This window comes from Corvus brachyrhynchos, unplaced genomic scaffold (assembly GCF_000691975.1).
Source record: "Corvus brachyrhynchos isolate BGI_N302 unplaced genomic scaffold, ASM69197v1 scaffold555, whole genome shotgun sequence".
NCBI classification, from domain to species: Eukaryota; Metazoa; Chordata; class Aves; order Passeriformes; family Corvidae; genus Corvus; species Corvus brachyrhynchos.
This window is the reverse complement of record NW_008238357.1, coordinates 495395-509845: the sequence shown is the minus strand read 5'-3', so window position 1 is coordinate 509845 and position 14451 is coordinate 495395. Positions and strand designations below refer to the sequence as shown.

At 51.5% G+C, this 14451-nt stretch overlaps 1 protein-coding gene across 1 annotated transcript in view; it reads right to left on the bottom strand.

Moving 5' to 3' along the window:
- TMEM183A (transmembrane protein 183A) overlaps nt 1–14451 on the bottom strand; it is a 27936-nt gene that overhangs the window by 3266 nt on the left and 10219 nt on the right. The window contains exons 2-6 of the mRNA XM_008634674.2: nt 10061–10169; nt 9278–9367; nt 6188–6343; nt 3937–4096; nt 2335–2515 (exon numbers count right to left, since the gene is read on the bottom strand). Of these exons, the coding sequence (XP_008632896.1) occupies nt 2335–2515; nt 3937–4096; nt 6188–6343; nt 9278–9367; nt 10061–10169 (696 nt within the window). The remainder of the gene's footprint in view (nt 1–2334; nt 2516–3936; nt 4097–6187; nt 6344–9277; nt 9368–10060; nt 10170–14451) is intronic.

Sequence of the window (14451 nt, the reverse complement as noted above, 5' to 3'; positions counted from 1 at the left end):
AGGAAAAGGAGGGATCATGTGGGTAAAGAGAACTCCCTGTGATCCATACACAGTCTCTCCTGAAGAGAGAAGGCCTGACTGGGTTGCAGGGCAAAGCACACATTTAACTTCACTCCAGGATGGAGTGATCCTAATAAAACAAAGCCAGAGCCAGCCTCCACGACAGGGGCTCTGAAGAGACCAAAGGGGATACAAGACCCTCTACTTCAACTCTGAGTCATATCCATAAACGAGACTCCTTAAAGGACCTTTATCTCCACAATCTTCATGAGGTGAACAACAAAGCTCTGTGGAGTAAAGCTCAGAAACATGCATGGAATAATCTCCACCTGGGAGGAAGCAGCCCTCAGGTTTTTTCCAATAAAAACATTCTCGAGATCTTTTTCAACTCGGATGAGCAGCAGATGCTGCTGAGTTTAACTCCACCGTTGGTGGTATTTGTAGTTCACCTGCAAAGACAGCCTGGTCTAGCAACCTGTTTGGTCATGGCAAGTAGTGAAGCACAAAAGGTCAGTACCTCCTAAGGGGCAGAGGATGTCGTCCTCGGGTCAGCCGTCCTGCCCTTCAGACGCGCCGTGCGGCTGCCGCTCCGCCCAAAATAATGGGGTGTCTTTAAAGGGCAAACACCTCTGCTGACACCATAACGGCTCCAGTGTCCCACACAAGCTAGGCTAAGGAAAGAAAAAAGGAAATTAAAGAGGAAAAGCTAGGTTGGATCACACCCAGGGCTCGGCTCTCCTCTAGCCACATGCAGTTTAGGTAGGCGTTGCCGTTAGTGTCAGCAACCCACAAAGGTAAAACCAAAGCCCAGGAAAGCCAGAACATGGGGAGGCAGTGCCAGGTTCTCCTCCAAACCCTCTGTACTGAGGAATTTCTGTGCATAGTCACACAAGTGGAGCTCAGAGTCCTGCAGTGCAGTAGTACAGCAAGACCAGACTCAGGGTGGCTCTTTCATGCTGCAAGGGGTTAGGTCAAACCTCTACTGCTCTGACAAAGTTTAATTGCCATTTCATTTCCATTTAATTTCCTTTTTTAAAAGCTGAACAATGAAAGACTGCACTTAAAGGATCCTCCTTCCAACCGTTAGTACAGGAGAAGCACTAGCAGTGGGCACCAAAGCCGTTATGATGTCACCAGGAATCCTCCCAAAATGCTGACCCTGCCAGCACTGCCTTGGGGTTCCGGCTCCTACAGCCATGAGCAGTGGGAGTTTGGGCTCAGGACTACAGTTAACCTGCAATTTCCTCAAAATGTCTTGCTTTTTCAGTTGGTAAGAATGAAGATCCCCAGCCTGGAGACTCAGGAAGAGACCAAGGAGCTCTGGATGCAGAGATAAGACCGCACACAGAGCTATGTGCTTATCCCTGTGCTGCAGCACCACCTCCTGTGTGCTGCTGGATGCTCCCTGAGCCTATGACAGCCTGTGACAGAGAGAGGAAGGAAGAAGGGGGGATGTCACATATGGATAGATGAGGCTCCTCTATTTTGAGTAGAAAAGAAAGAACAACTCCTCAATGAAACCCACTTCAGTTTGGCTCCAAAAACCTCATTTGACAGGTTTTTGACCTTGGATTTGGAGGGTGGAGAATTCACATTGTTGCTTAAGCTGCTCACAGAGTACCGGCCAGTTGCAAGTTAAAACCAAACAAGAGACACAAAGGCATTTCAGAGTTAATGGTCAATAGCAATTAAAGAGGAATGATACGCAGGTGGTCCAAGCTGGGACAGCACAGGGAATCACCTGCCCACACCACAGACAAACCCTTCACAGCCCAACACAAGTGCAGCCCAGTCCCAAAGCAGACACTGGCTCTGCACATTTGCCATGCTCACCCCAGCGTCACCACCCCGCCTCACCCAGACACCAGACCATGGACAACCTGCAGGAAAGCAGGGTGACACAACTCCTGGCATCAGTGTCACTCCTGAGCTCTCCAGAGGCCTGTTACAGAGAGAAGTTGTGCTCTGGCAGACAGCGTCAGAATAAAGCAAAACATATAAAAGCTGATCCTATGGAGCCTCGTTCAGAGTAGGGGAGAGCTGCAAACATCCCTGGCAGTTCTGACACCCAGTGAAACCAGGGCTCTTTTGCTGCTTACAAGGGTGTTGTGTAGGACTAAGGCAGAAGTTACTCCACAGAGTTACTACAGATATAAGTAACCAGTACACTTTTACAAATTCCACTGAGAATACCCAGTTAATGACCATTCTACACTTCAGCCTCACTGCTGACCATCTCCACATCATCTGTTTTTCTTCTAGAAAGAATAAAACAAACCAAACAGTAACAGCAACAACTCAGACAAACCCCAGTTCCTGAGTGATGCCACTTACTCTGGAATTTTTTAAAGTGCTGGGAGTACTGTCTGGGATGGCGGGGTTCCTGGAGAGGCGGGCGGCGAAGGGCTCGTACATGTGGAACAGGGAGCGGATGACGCAGGCGCGCAGGCAGTGCAGCTTCTCCATGGACTCCGGGCGCAGGCGCAGGGGCAGGTACGCGTCCAGGCTGTAGTGCCTGCACAACCAGGAACCGTGTCAGCTCCAGGGCGCAGCCAGACGGGGCAGGGACCCCCCAGGGACACATCCATGTCAGGGGAAAACTCCACATCTGACTGACCACAGGACTCTGGTCAGCCCGGAGGGCTGTAAGGGGGTTGTGCTGCTGACAGGACACCACATGGCAGCCCCAAAGGCCTGACCTGCACCAGGCAGGCTTCCAGCCCACACATCCTGCTACAATTCCCAATAATTCCTAGTTTGCCCAGAGACCAGCCGGGGATGTGGCTGCAGGCTTCACAAAGGGCTGCAGGTTGTTGCAGGTTCCCAGGGACTCCTAGCTGAGCTGACTGCAGCTCTCAGCACTGCCTGAGCAGCCTGAACGCCTGCGCTCAAGGGCCATTCCTTGGTCACATCCCAAAGGAGCCTTTGCTAGGGAATGTCACACTTAAAACTAGGGCTGAGGATGACCACAGCTGCTCTCTACTCTGTGCCCCTGCTGCTTGTGCCTCCTGGGCAGCAGGTAGAGCTGTGTAAAGAAAATGTTCTGTCCTGAAGGAATATCCCAGTGGCATGCACTGGGACAGAAGGATTTGTATCAAGTGTTGACCGCCCCTCTGCCCTCCTTGCTTTCACTTACTCCTGCCACTTTACACCTCCAAAATGCCCCAATTACAGGGAGGTGGCCGTGATCAGAGCTTGAGGCAGGGCAAGTTGTCCATCAGTGATGTTTGCCTTTCAGCACTGACCGTGCCATACGCACTTGGAGAGGTTGACATCCACAAGTGTTGGGCCGTGGCAAGCAGAAAAGGACACAACACTCTGAGATTTTATAGGGAACATACAGAAATACACCACAAAGATCCATTTCCAGATGCGATATTCGAATCCTAGAATGGTTTGGGTTAGAAGGGACCTTAAAGCTCAGCTCATTCCACCCCCTGCCATGGGCAGGGACACCTTCCACTATCCCAGGCTGTTCCAACCTGGCCTTGGACACTTCAAGGGATGGGGCAGCCACAGCTGCTCTGGGCAATATGCGCCAGGACCTCACTGCCTTCACAGCCAAGAATTTCTTCCTAACATCCGATCTAACCCTGCCCTCAGTTTAAAACCACTGCCCCTTGTCCTGTCACCACCACATTTAAAAAGTCTCTCTGCCTCCCTTTTATAAGCCTCCCTTAAGCTACTGGAAGGCCACAGGGAGGTCTTCCCCAAGCCTTCTCTCCTCCAGGCTGAACAACCCCAGCTGTCCCAGCCTGTCTTTGTGGGAGAAGAATATTCCACAACCCACTGCCAAATGGGGCCCACAGCACTTCAGCAAAGTGAAAACACAGGGCCCAGGCCCCACGGGAATTATTCCCTTATTTCCTGCTCTGCAGAGAACTGCTCGCTACTGAAACCTCCCACAACCAGTTTAAAAACCCTCTAGAGCCTCACCTTCTGTAGAGCCTGGTCCAAAAGGCAGCAGTGCAAGTGACAGTCCAGGCTTTCTTGCAGATCAGAGAGAACCGGACGATGTCCTCAGGGCGGATGTAGGAAGCCAGGAGCAGCCAGATGTCGATGGGATATTCCTCTCCTCCTCCCGCTTCGGCGTCTTCTAAAGGCAACGAGGGTGTGTTAGTGCAGGACATCACATCTGCACCGATTCCCACCTAGAGACACGTGCTGCACACCTGGCAGCACAGGTGGGCAGCTGAATTATACACACAGAGTCAGCCTGAGCCCCAGTCTGCACAACCTCAGTGGCCCTGCTCCCCGTTCCCATCAGTGTCCACACAGCCACGACACCTCCCCTGTGCTGGACACCTGCCGCTGCTATCCCTGCTGCACAAGTGGGCAAAGTGGCAGATTCGTAAAGGAATTCAGGCTGAAAGGGTTCTCTGGAGGTTTCTAACCCAGCAGCCCAGCTCAAAGCACACAGAGTTAGGTCATTTTGTTCAGCATCTTGTCCAAGTCAGTTCTGTGTGCAAGGACGGAAACTACAAAGCCTTTCTGGACCCTGTTTCGATGCCTGACCCTTTCACAGCTGAAATACCACACTGAAGTTGAGAAATAAAAATTGGATGGCAAATAAAGAGGCAACTTTATGTAAAGGAGGGCCAAGCTCCTGCATTTTTAATCAAAAGTGCACATTTAACAGGTCAGCAAAACTGCTTCACAATTGAAGACTCTGAGCATTGATACTGCCGGGCTTGTCAATTCTTTGTTCCAGTGGTCACAATATTTTTGCAGGAGCTCTGTCAGGGAGGGGAATTCTGTTCTGCAAGTGTTTTTCTTAAATCTCTTAATTTCATTAAAGCTTCTTGGATGGGAACTTTTAATGCAATTCAGATGGAGAGAATGGCCTGTTCTTCCTCTCAGAGGTGTCAGAACTGCTCAGCCAGAACTGAGGGCTCACACTCCTTTCATTCCTGCAGTGTTTTGTAGTTTACACCACACGTAATATAAGTAGGTGAACAATACTGAGCACTAGGAAGGTTAAGAACAGAGAAGGAAAATACAATGTGTGCACAGTGCTAATAGGAAAAGCTGCTGTGAGGTCTGTGGCCTAGGAGGGGTGTTTGGGAACTTGAGGGTGCCAGATCTGACCCTGAGACAGCAGGTTAATACAAACAGCAGTTCTTTATCCTTATGTGATAATTGCCAAAGAAAGCTCTGGATGGGATCACTTCCCCACAGCACTTCAGATTTATGGTAGGCACACCCACAACAGGCTGCTACACCCACTCTGCTGGGTCAGCTCTGGCTCAAGAAGCCATCAGACTCCACACTGCTGAACTCAGAGGGCAGCCAGAAGCATCACTGTTCTACCACCAATTTTTCCTCCCTAAACATGTAGCAGAAACAAGAGAAGGCTGTGGTAGAAAAGAATATTGTCTTCCCAGACTCATAGCTCCAGCCACTCAGATATTATTTTGCCAGGATTCTGAAGGACGCCTCTTTTAACTCCCTTCCCAGAGCAAGTGCTATCCACCTTCAGTCTGTGGTGGACGTGCTACATAAATAACTATCAAGCTCAAGAAAACTGGTTAAAATTTGCTTCTCAACCTGAAAGCAACCTGTTACCAGAAACTTCTGCAGGGTTCCCCAGTGCAGCAGAGCTGTTTGCTGCTTACACTGCGTTGCTGATGGATTTCTATGGAGCTGCACAAAGTGTAAAGGCTGAAGGATACATCTCCCTTGAATTAATGTATTATGATGCCACTAGGATCAAATGCACTTCCTTGCTGGGAAAAGAGCCCTTTAAACCCTTTTGTAACAAACCAGTCTTGGAAACACGCTGAAAACAGAGCTTGTATTTTGGCAACAACTGCATCATGGACAGCAGCACTTCAACCCCAAAGGAAACCTGCTGCCGCCACCCCATATTCAGTGAAGCAACACAGCCAGTGGCAAAGTTTCACAACTCTGGAATAGCAGTGTTTGTTTTCCAAGGTTGAAGGATATTTGCTAAAAGCAAGGAGCTCTCAGGCTTTGATTTCATGCCCCAGGCTCTGCCTTTGTGCAAATACAGCTCCTGTGACCAAGTGCCAGCAGATTTACAAGTGACTAAACCCTTGGCATTTCTTTATGCACACACAAATTCCAGAATACCCCAAGAGCCCCGTGACCATCCTGTAAATCCCCAGCATGAGCATCCCCCATGCAGGACCAGCCCGAAGAGCCCCAGGAGGGCAGGTGACCACACCTTTGTGCCTTTTGCTCTTCTTTTTCCTCGAGGCAGCCCTCCCGTTGATGCTCTCCTTGGTATCCATCTCATCACTGCTGTCACAGGACTCTCCTGACACAGAGAGAACTTCCTCAGTAGGGACACAGGAAGCTTCCAAACCACACAGGGATTTTACTGGAATGACAAACGACAGTAAGTACAACAGCAGAGAGGAAAAGGCTATCCAAGTTCAGGAGATGCTTCAGTGGAACCACTGCCTTAAAGCTTTCTGGTGAGTGACACAAGCAAGTAAATCCTGAGCTCAAGGATTACCTTGTCGGGGAAAGATTAGCAGGGGTGAGTGAATTGGAAACATAATTACTCAGCTGCTTGTTTTAAAGAATGAACAACGAGGATGATTACCAGCACAGTATGCAGATCCCAATGGTTTAGCTGAAGCTATTTACAACTCCAAATAAAACAGCAGGCCAGGGGTAATGGGTTTCCCTGAACAGCAGAGCTGCCCTGCATGGCCACGTTCAGCCTGGAGCCAGCACCTGCTCTGCAACTGTTTTATGAGCACAGAGAAGACTCACTCCCTTCGAAGCAGGACAAACATCCTGCAGCCGATGACACAATCCAACAGGGATGGAACTCAGTGTCAAGCACACGGGAGCTCCACTCACCCTGGAATTTAGTGAATGGAAAGACTCTGGCCTAGCAAGGAAAACAGCAAGCTGAGTCAGCTGGAGTTTGGGGTTGGTTTTTTTCTGCGTCTGGGGACACGTTTAGACATATCCCTGTTTGAAAATATTATTTAAAAAACTTGATCTGTAAACTGAGGACTCATTAGGGCAGAAAAATCCACATGTGAGTCAGTAATGACAGTCTTGGAAAAAGAAAGGTGTGGTCCTACATTACAGCTGTGTGAGGCACTGCCACACAGACCAGCACTGCCACAGCAGCACAAAAGCTTTGCATTCAAGAGCTGAATTTCAACCCAACAGGCTGGGTGAAGAATAGAACATGATCATGAGGTCAGAGAAGGCTTATAGTGTTCAAGCCTTTCTACCCAGCACAAACTGAATCCCAGGAAGGTTTTATACATCCCAGTTCCAGTCACTGCAGTCACCAGAGCTACTGAAGAGCAAAATGTGCTGTTTGAATCACAGGGACAGAGCATCAGAAAAACAAACAACAACAACAAAAAAATAAGAAACTGAACATAAATAAACTCAGGTGAAAAATATTCTCATTTCTAACCACCAAACAAGGTTTTAAAATGAAAAGACAGCAGATGGAAAGACAGAGCTTGACTGTACCCACTGACTAGACACACCTCAGTGCTTTGCTAAACCAGTTCTACCTCACTTTGCAGTTTGTTCTGTGAACTGCATGCTTTCCTGGAACATGGATGCATTCAAGGCACCTGGATGCATTCACAGCAGCTGTTTCCCCCACCGCCAAATCGTACTGCCCTCTCTACATGACCTTTTATAGGCAAAAAGAGAGTGAAATATGTGGCAACACAAATGACAGTGAGTTATGACATCAAATACAGCCAACCAAGAGAGGACAAAACTGACAGGGATTCAGAAGGGGGGTTAGAAGAAGAGCCCACCCCACTCTGCAAAGGAAAAATCAACCTCTGAGTCAACAGCACAAGTCCACTAAACAGTGAATGGCTGCACTGCAATCCTGCTGAGGCACCCTCTCTTCACCTCACTGTTGTAAATCCTCCCATCCTAGGCATTAGAATGGGGAGGAAAAAAGCCCAGAAACATTCCTCCTGCCTCTGGCTCCCGGGCCGGTGAAGCTCCCATGGGATGCTCCCTGTGGGAAGCTCCCCACCCGCTGCAGTCACACCCAGCACAGGGTTTACTCTGAGCCCAGCTCCAGGAGGGCAGCAAGGCCAAAGACTGGAGCTGGGGCAGAGGCTCCTGTCCCCGTGGCACCGCACACTGCTCAGATAAGGCTGGGCCAGATAAGGCTGCAGCACGGTCATGGCTGCACCAGATAACGCTGGAGCACAGCCCTGGGGCTCGGGAGGAGAGATCCCGAGGATGCCCGAATCCAGAGGGGAAACCCCCTGAGACTGCACTGCAAAGGGGTGGGCAGGGAACTGCTGTGACCTGGAGTCCCCAGGATGAGGAGGGAGTGAACCAGAAACACAGCAGGAAAGGAGATAAACTGGATAAAGCAGGTGATGCTGGGGGCAGGGAGCACGGAATACCAGCAGTTTGCCAGCATGATGCTGAAGTGCAGGACTTCGCCTGAAGGAGACAGAACACAAATGGGTGAGCAGGAGCAGGAACGGGAGGAGGGATGCCCCAAACAAAGGAGGCCACCTAAGAGGGAGGTGCCCTGATCTTAAAAGCTTGAGAAGCAGCAGCTGAAGAGAATGTTCATGAGCACCACTGCCCCAACAGGCACTCATGCCAAGAGCATACTGTGTCCAAAAATGCAAGATTTCAGTAGCAAACCAAGTTTCCCTTTATGAAAAGTTCAGTCATCACTGTCAGCACAACATCCACCTCCAACACGTGTGACCAGCTACATTTAAAAGGCCTAAACATCATCCCTTCTCAAGCAAGTGGGGTGTGTTAGTTCAGAAAGCTCCCAGACAAGGAGGCAGACAAGGAGGAAGTAGATACCAAAATACTGCACTCCCCTTCCAGGAAAACTCCTTGTTTACAGAGTTCACCAAAGAAACAGCAACACTCTCCCAAGACTTCCTTGTAACGTGTTTGACAGAACTATCACAACCTTATTCCCCCTGCAAAGAACTTTACCTGCTAATAAACTTATCTACAGTTTTGTATGTGGTAATAAAGTAATAAAGACTTTAATCACGTTATGTTTTGCTTCAAGCAGGAGATGACATGCAAGTCTTTCCATTTCAGGCACTAACAAAGACTCAGCAATTTTTACTGGACTTGCAGCAGGCTTTCTGCAAAACCTCCTGTCTAAGTCCTTAACATCTGATTCTACAGTGCAGCATGGGCTTATTTTCAGCACTAAAGGACACACATTTTCTCAGTTTAAGGAAGATGAGTTTCACACGTCATGCAGAGGCCAGCAAAACGTGGAGGCAGCATGGGGAAGGCAGGGGCCCCAGGGCAGACTCACCTTCCTGCTGCACTGCATTGGCCACAGCTTTCTTCACCCGTCCAGACTTCACGACAGCTGGGTCTGAGTTAGCATAATCTGCCACCGTCACTGCAGAGGGGGAAACAGGGGTCAGAGGGATTAGGGATTATGGGGAGGGGACAGAAGGGCTAAGAGTCACGATGCCTAAAGGGAACAGTTCCCAGAGGAGCAGAGGCTCGAGGAGGAGATGCACAAGCAGGAAAATGAGCCTCAGCAGAGAGATGGAGACCAGGAGTCCCCAGCAAGTCTCTACTCCAGACCACCGGTCTAACAGGCTCAGGGGACCCACCCCCTGCCCAACCCAGTGCAATTCTCATTCTCCCACCACCTCAGCCAACGATAATCCCATTCCCCCTCACACAGCCCAACTCGAGCCTGGCTGATCCTCTGATCCCAGGCTCCTCCTCCACAGGCAAATAGGTCTCATTCCCACACATCCGTCCAGATCCCTGCTGAGGCATCCCTCCTGGACGTAGCTCTCTGCCTGCACAAACCCGAGAGGGCCCAGCTCACTCCTAGGTGAGACTGGACCATCCTCCTTCCTCTCACCCAGGCCAAGGCCAGGCCCTTCAACTACCTCCTCCCTCAGGCGCTAACGCAGGCCCAGGCCTCCTCTCCGGCCGGCACCAGCAGGGCCGAGCTCGGCCCAGTTCCCCTCAGGCCCCGCTCCCCTCATCAGGCGCCGTTCCCCTCATCAGCCCCGGCCCTCCTCAGCCGCGGCCCAGGCCCGGCCCCGCTGCCCCGGCCCGGCTCTGCTCTCACCCCGCTCGGAGCACACATCGTCGGCGCGAAACTTGAGGCGTTTGCGGGCGCGGACAGCGCCACAGCGCCCGCCCCGCGCCGCGTCAGCCCCGCGACACCGCGCGGCGCTCTGGCGTCACCGGGGCGGCGGGAGGGAGGGGCGGCTGTGACAGAACCTCCCAGTGCTGAGGGGATTTCCTCCGCAGCGCTCCCAGTACTGGGGAGCCGTGAGGTGATCCCCCCTCCCAGTTCTCCCAGTGCTGAGGGGACCCCCCTCCGCAGCGCTCCCAGTACCGGGGAGCCGTGAGGTGATCCCCCCTCCCAGTTCTCACAGTGCTGAGGGGATTTCCTCCGCAGTGCTCCCAGTAACGAAGGTCCCTGAGGTGATTCCCCCTCCCAGTTCTCCCAGTAACGAGGGGATCCCCCCCGCAGTGCTCCCAGTAACGGGGAGCCGTGTGGTGATCCCCCCTCCCAGTTCTCCCAGTGCTGAGGGGAACCCCCTCCGCAGTGCTCCCAGTAATGAGAGGGTTCTCCCCCGCAGTGCTCCCAGTAACGGGGAGCCGTGAGGTGATCTTCCCTCCCAGTTCTCCCAGTAATGAGAGGGTTCTCCCCCGCAGTGCTCCCAGTAACGAAGGTCCCTGAGGTGATCCCCCCTCCCAGTTCTCCCAGTAATGAGAGGATCCCCCCCGCAGTGCTCCCAATAACGGGGACCCCTGAGGTGGTTCCCCCGCCCAGTTCTCCCAGTACTGAGGGTCCCTGAGGTGTTTCTCCCTCCCCCCACAGTCTTCTCAGTAACAAGAGCACTTCAGGAGATTCCCCCCGCTCAAGTCCTCCCAGTAAGGAGGATCCCTGAGGAGATCCCTCCTAGTAATGAAGATCTCTGAAGTAATTGCCCCCTCCCAGTAATGGGGATGTTTGAGGGACTGCTCTCTCCTGGTTCTCCCATGCACAGGGGCTCTGAGGGGGCTTCCCCCCTGCCCCAGTCCTCCCAGTAATGGGGGATCCTAAGGGGATCCCCTCCAGTACTGAGGGTCTGTGAGGTAACTGCCCCCTCCCAGTCACCAGGGCGCTTGAGGGGATACCCCGCACACACCAGTCCTCCCAGTACTGAGGGTCCCTGAGGTAAACAGCACCCCTGTCCTCCCAGTCACAAGGGCCTTTAAGGATGCTGACTCCCCAGTGCTTCCAGTAACGAGGGCCCCTGAGAGGACCCCCAATACTGAGGGTCCCTGAGGTAAGTGTTCCCCCAGGTCCTTCCAGTCCCAAAGGCCTCTAGGGATGCTGGCTCCCTGGTGCTCCCAGTAGCGAGGGCCTCTGAGTAAGTGGGTCCCCAGTTCTCCCAGGAACATGGATCTCTGAGGGAATTGCCCCCCCGTCCTCCCTGGAACGAGGGCCCCTGAGGTAACTGTGCCCCCCCTTCACCCTCCGGTCCTGCCAGTAATGAGGGGTTCTGAGACAATAGCCCCTCCCAGTCATCCCAGTAAGGAGGGGCTCTGAGGGGATTCCTCTCATCATCCCAGTAGGGAGGGTCTCTGAGGCAACTGGCCCCCCAGTAAAAAGGGTTCTGGGGTGATTGCAGGCCCCCCCCAGTGCTCCCAGTAGGGAGGAACTCTGAGGTAATTGTCCTGATTGCACCCCCCTGTTGGAAACAATAGAACTTTTAAATGATAATTTTAGTTAATGGTTTTAATTAGCTTTTAAATTAATTGTTTTAATTAATTATCACCTATATATATAAATTATAAATAGTGTGTTATTCCTAAATTACTCTTCACCAGCATTTAGCAAAGTTGTCATGAGCCACTTCCATAGGAACACAGATTGGGAAAAGTACTGAGACTTGAAGTTTTGATAAACTAAGTCTGATACGCTTCAGTGAACAAAGCCTGAGAGAGAAGGATGTATTGGTGTGTTTGGACACCTGGAATGTAGAATTTATGAATCACAAGGACATTTTGCAGAAACCTGAAGATAAAGAAGAGGCGAACAAAAACTCCATCTATGTGTTGGAAGTTCCTACTTTGCAAAGATACTAAGAAGACTAAAAAGATGGACTAATTAACATACAAAGTGAGAAATAAATAACCAATAGAGGATTCCTACTTTACAAAGATACTAAGAAGACTAAAAAGATGGACTAATTAACATACAAAGTGAGAAATAAATAACCAATAGAAGATAGAACAGTAATAAATGAAAGAGAATTATGTAATTTAGAACAAATGAACTTTTTTTTATTTGCTAAAAATGTCTAAACAGGTGAAAAAGTTTTGTATTTGTGTTTCTGTGGAGGCTGGAACTCTGCTGGCCACAGAGACCCTGGCCAAGGATAAAGTAATGCCACTGACACTAAAAAGACAGTGTTGGAGGGGTTTATCCTGATGATTTCAGACGGTTTGGAACACTCCCAGGAGACACCCCCTGAGCAGTGCCCAGGCACAGCCCACACCAGGGATTCCCAGTGCTACCCACACCTCTGTGGTGGGAGCAGCAATGGGTGGCCACCAGCTGTAAACTGTATTTGCTAATTTTTGGGCTGAAATGGGTGCTTGGAGCTTGCTGAAGGAGTGGTGCCACCCCATGGGGGAGGAGTTGGTTCCAGGGGATCTGCAAAGGGAAATCATGACTGGCAGCCCAAGGTCTGATGGCGATTTTGGGGCATGTGTCCCCCCGAGCGCTTGTGCCCTGCTCACATGGGGATCTGGGCACTGCCAGGAGCTGGCTGGGAGTCCTGCCCAGTCCTGGATGGCTAAACTGGGAGGCTGGTGGAATCCTGCTCCCCTCCTTTGGGATTTACACAGTGACCGAAGAGCCCAGCCCTGTCCGATTCTCCCTCAACGGCTCCGAACACCCCAGAGCACTGCATTCCCAGTTGTGCCCCTTTCCTACAAAACCTCAAGAGAGGATTGGAATGACAGTGAGATGCTTTCACAGCTGTGGTGTCAGATCTTGGGCCTCTCCAGAGCAGGATAAAGCACAAAATGTGGAGAAATCCAAGAAATCCACATTCCTTCTGCTTCCCTGGCATGGCCAGGAGCTCATATGTCCATAACCTCCCTTCCTGACCCTATTTCTCTCAGTGTTTCTTAAATACATAAAGAGCATTTTATCAGCAAGGAATGCATTCGATTGAGAAAACTTCTGATCATCCCAGGCAGGAAAGGCCACTCCTCGACAGAAACACTATTCCTAATGCATCTGTTCTTAAGGCAATGGATACGAATTAATGTGAATGGCAGTCAATAAACCAGATCCTGGTGCTTGCTGGCTGCAGACACCTCTTTACTTGGAAACGTTTTCCTTGGACTATCCTATTCATCACTGGTATTTGAGAACTGTATCACAGTATTATTTTTAAAAAGTAAAGCTTATCTTGGCTTAGAAAACTCTGGCATGTGGAAAACAGATGAAATGTTCTTGGGATTGAAGGCAGTTGTTCCTGAGTCTGGCTGGCGGGTGGATCCAGCACGCTCCCTCCTCCCGTGGGTTGGAGGCATTTCTGTGAGACCTCCCCGAGGTCCTCCAGCAAAAATCCTGAGGATGAGCTCGATGTCCTTCCTGGAGAGAGGAAGATGCTGCTCTGTGATGATGCTACAGAAACCAGTTGTTCCCAGTGGGGTCACAGAAAGGAGCTCCTTGTTGGTAGGCTAGGTGAGGGCTGCTGAGGGATCCCAACGGCTGTGCCAGGGGCTGTGCTTCCAAGGACCCCAAATTAATTGTTTGTTAAGGATGCCCCTGGGCAGGGCAGGGTGATGGAGCAGGTTGGACTTTTGGCTGCTCCCGCTGCCGTTCATGTCCCAAATCCCATTTATGATGCTGAAGACTATCCTTGAGGGGAGCCTGGGGTGATGGTCCAGCCTCACACATCCTGAAATTAGGAGGGCTGACATATCTTGTCCCCCCGGGGTTCAGAACTGAGCCTTGCAGGGTGAGGAGGGGGCTGTGGCAGTCTGGGGGTCACTGCTTGGCCCCATCGCTGCTCCCCACATGGTGAGGGGGGGATGGGGCACCCCGGGCTTGGGACACCCCATAGCCCAGATCTCCTGCCTCCCTCCCTCCGGGGCTGGACAAGACCCCTGGGGAGTCCTGCCCCTAAGGAGGCTTTCAAACCCCGAAGAGGTTCCTGTTCCCCAGGAGAGTCCTCTGCCCGTTCCAGGGGAGTTCTTGTGCCCTCAAGAGAGTTTCCTGCTTCCACAGGGGCATTTCTGCCCCACCTCAGAGTTTTCTGTCCTCCCGGGGGGATTCCTGCCTCCCTAGGAGGTTTCTGCCCTCAAGGAGAGTTCCCTGGGGGGATTCCTGTCTTTCGGGAGAGTCTTTCAGTCCCCAAAGGGGAGCTCCTCTCCTTTTCAGGGGCATCCCACCCCAGGGAGGTTCCTGTCTCCGGGAGGACCCCCGGCCGCGGGTCCCGCCCT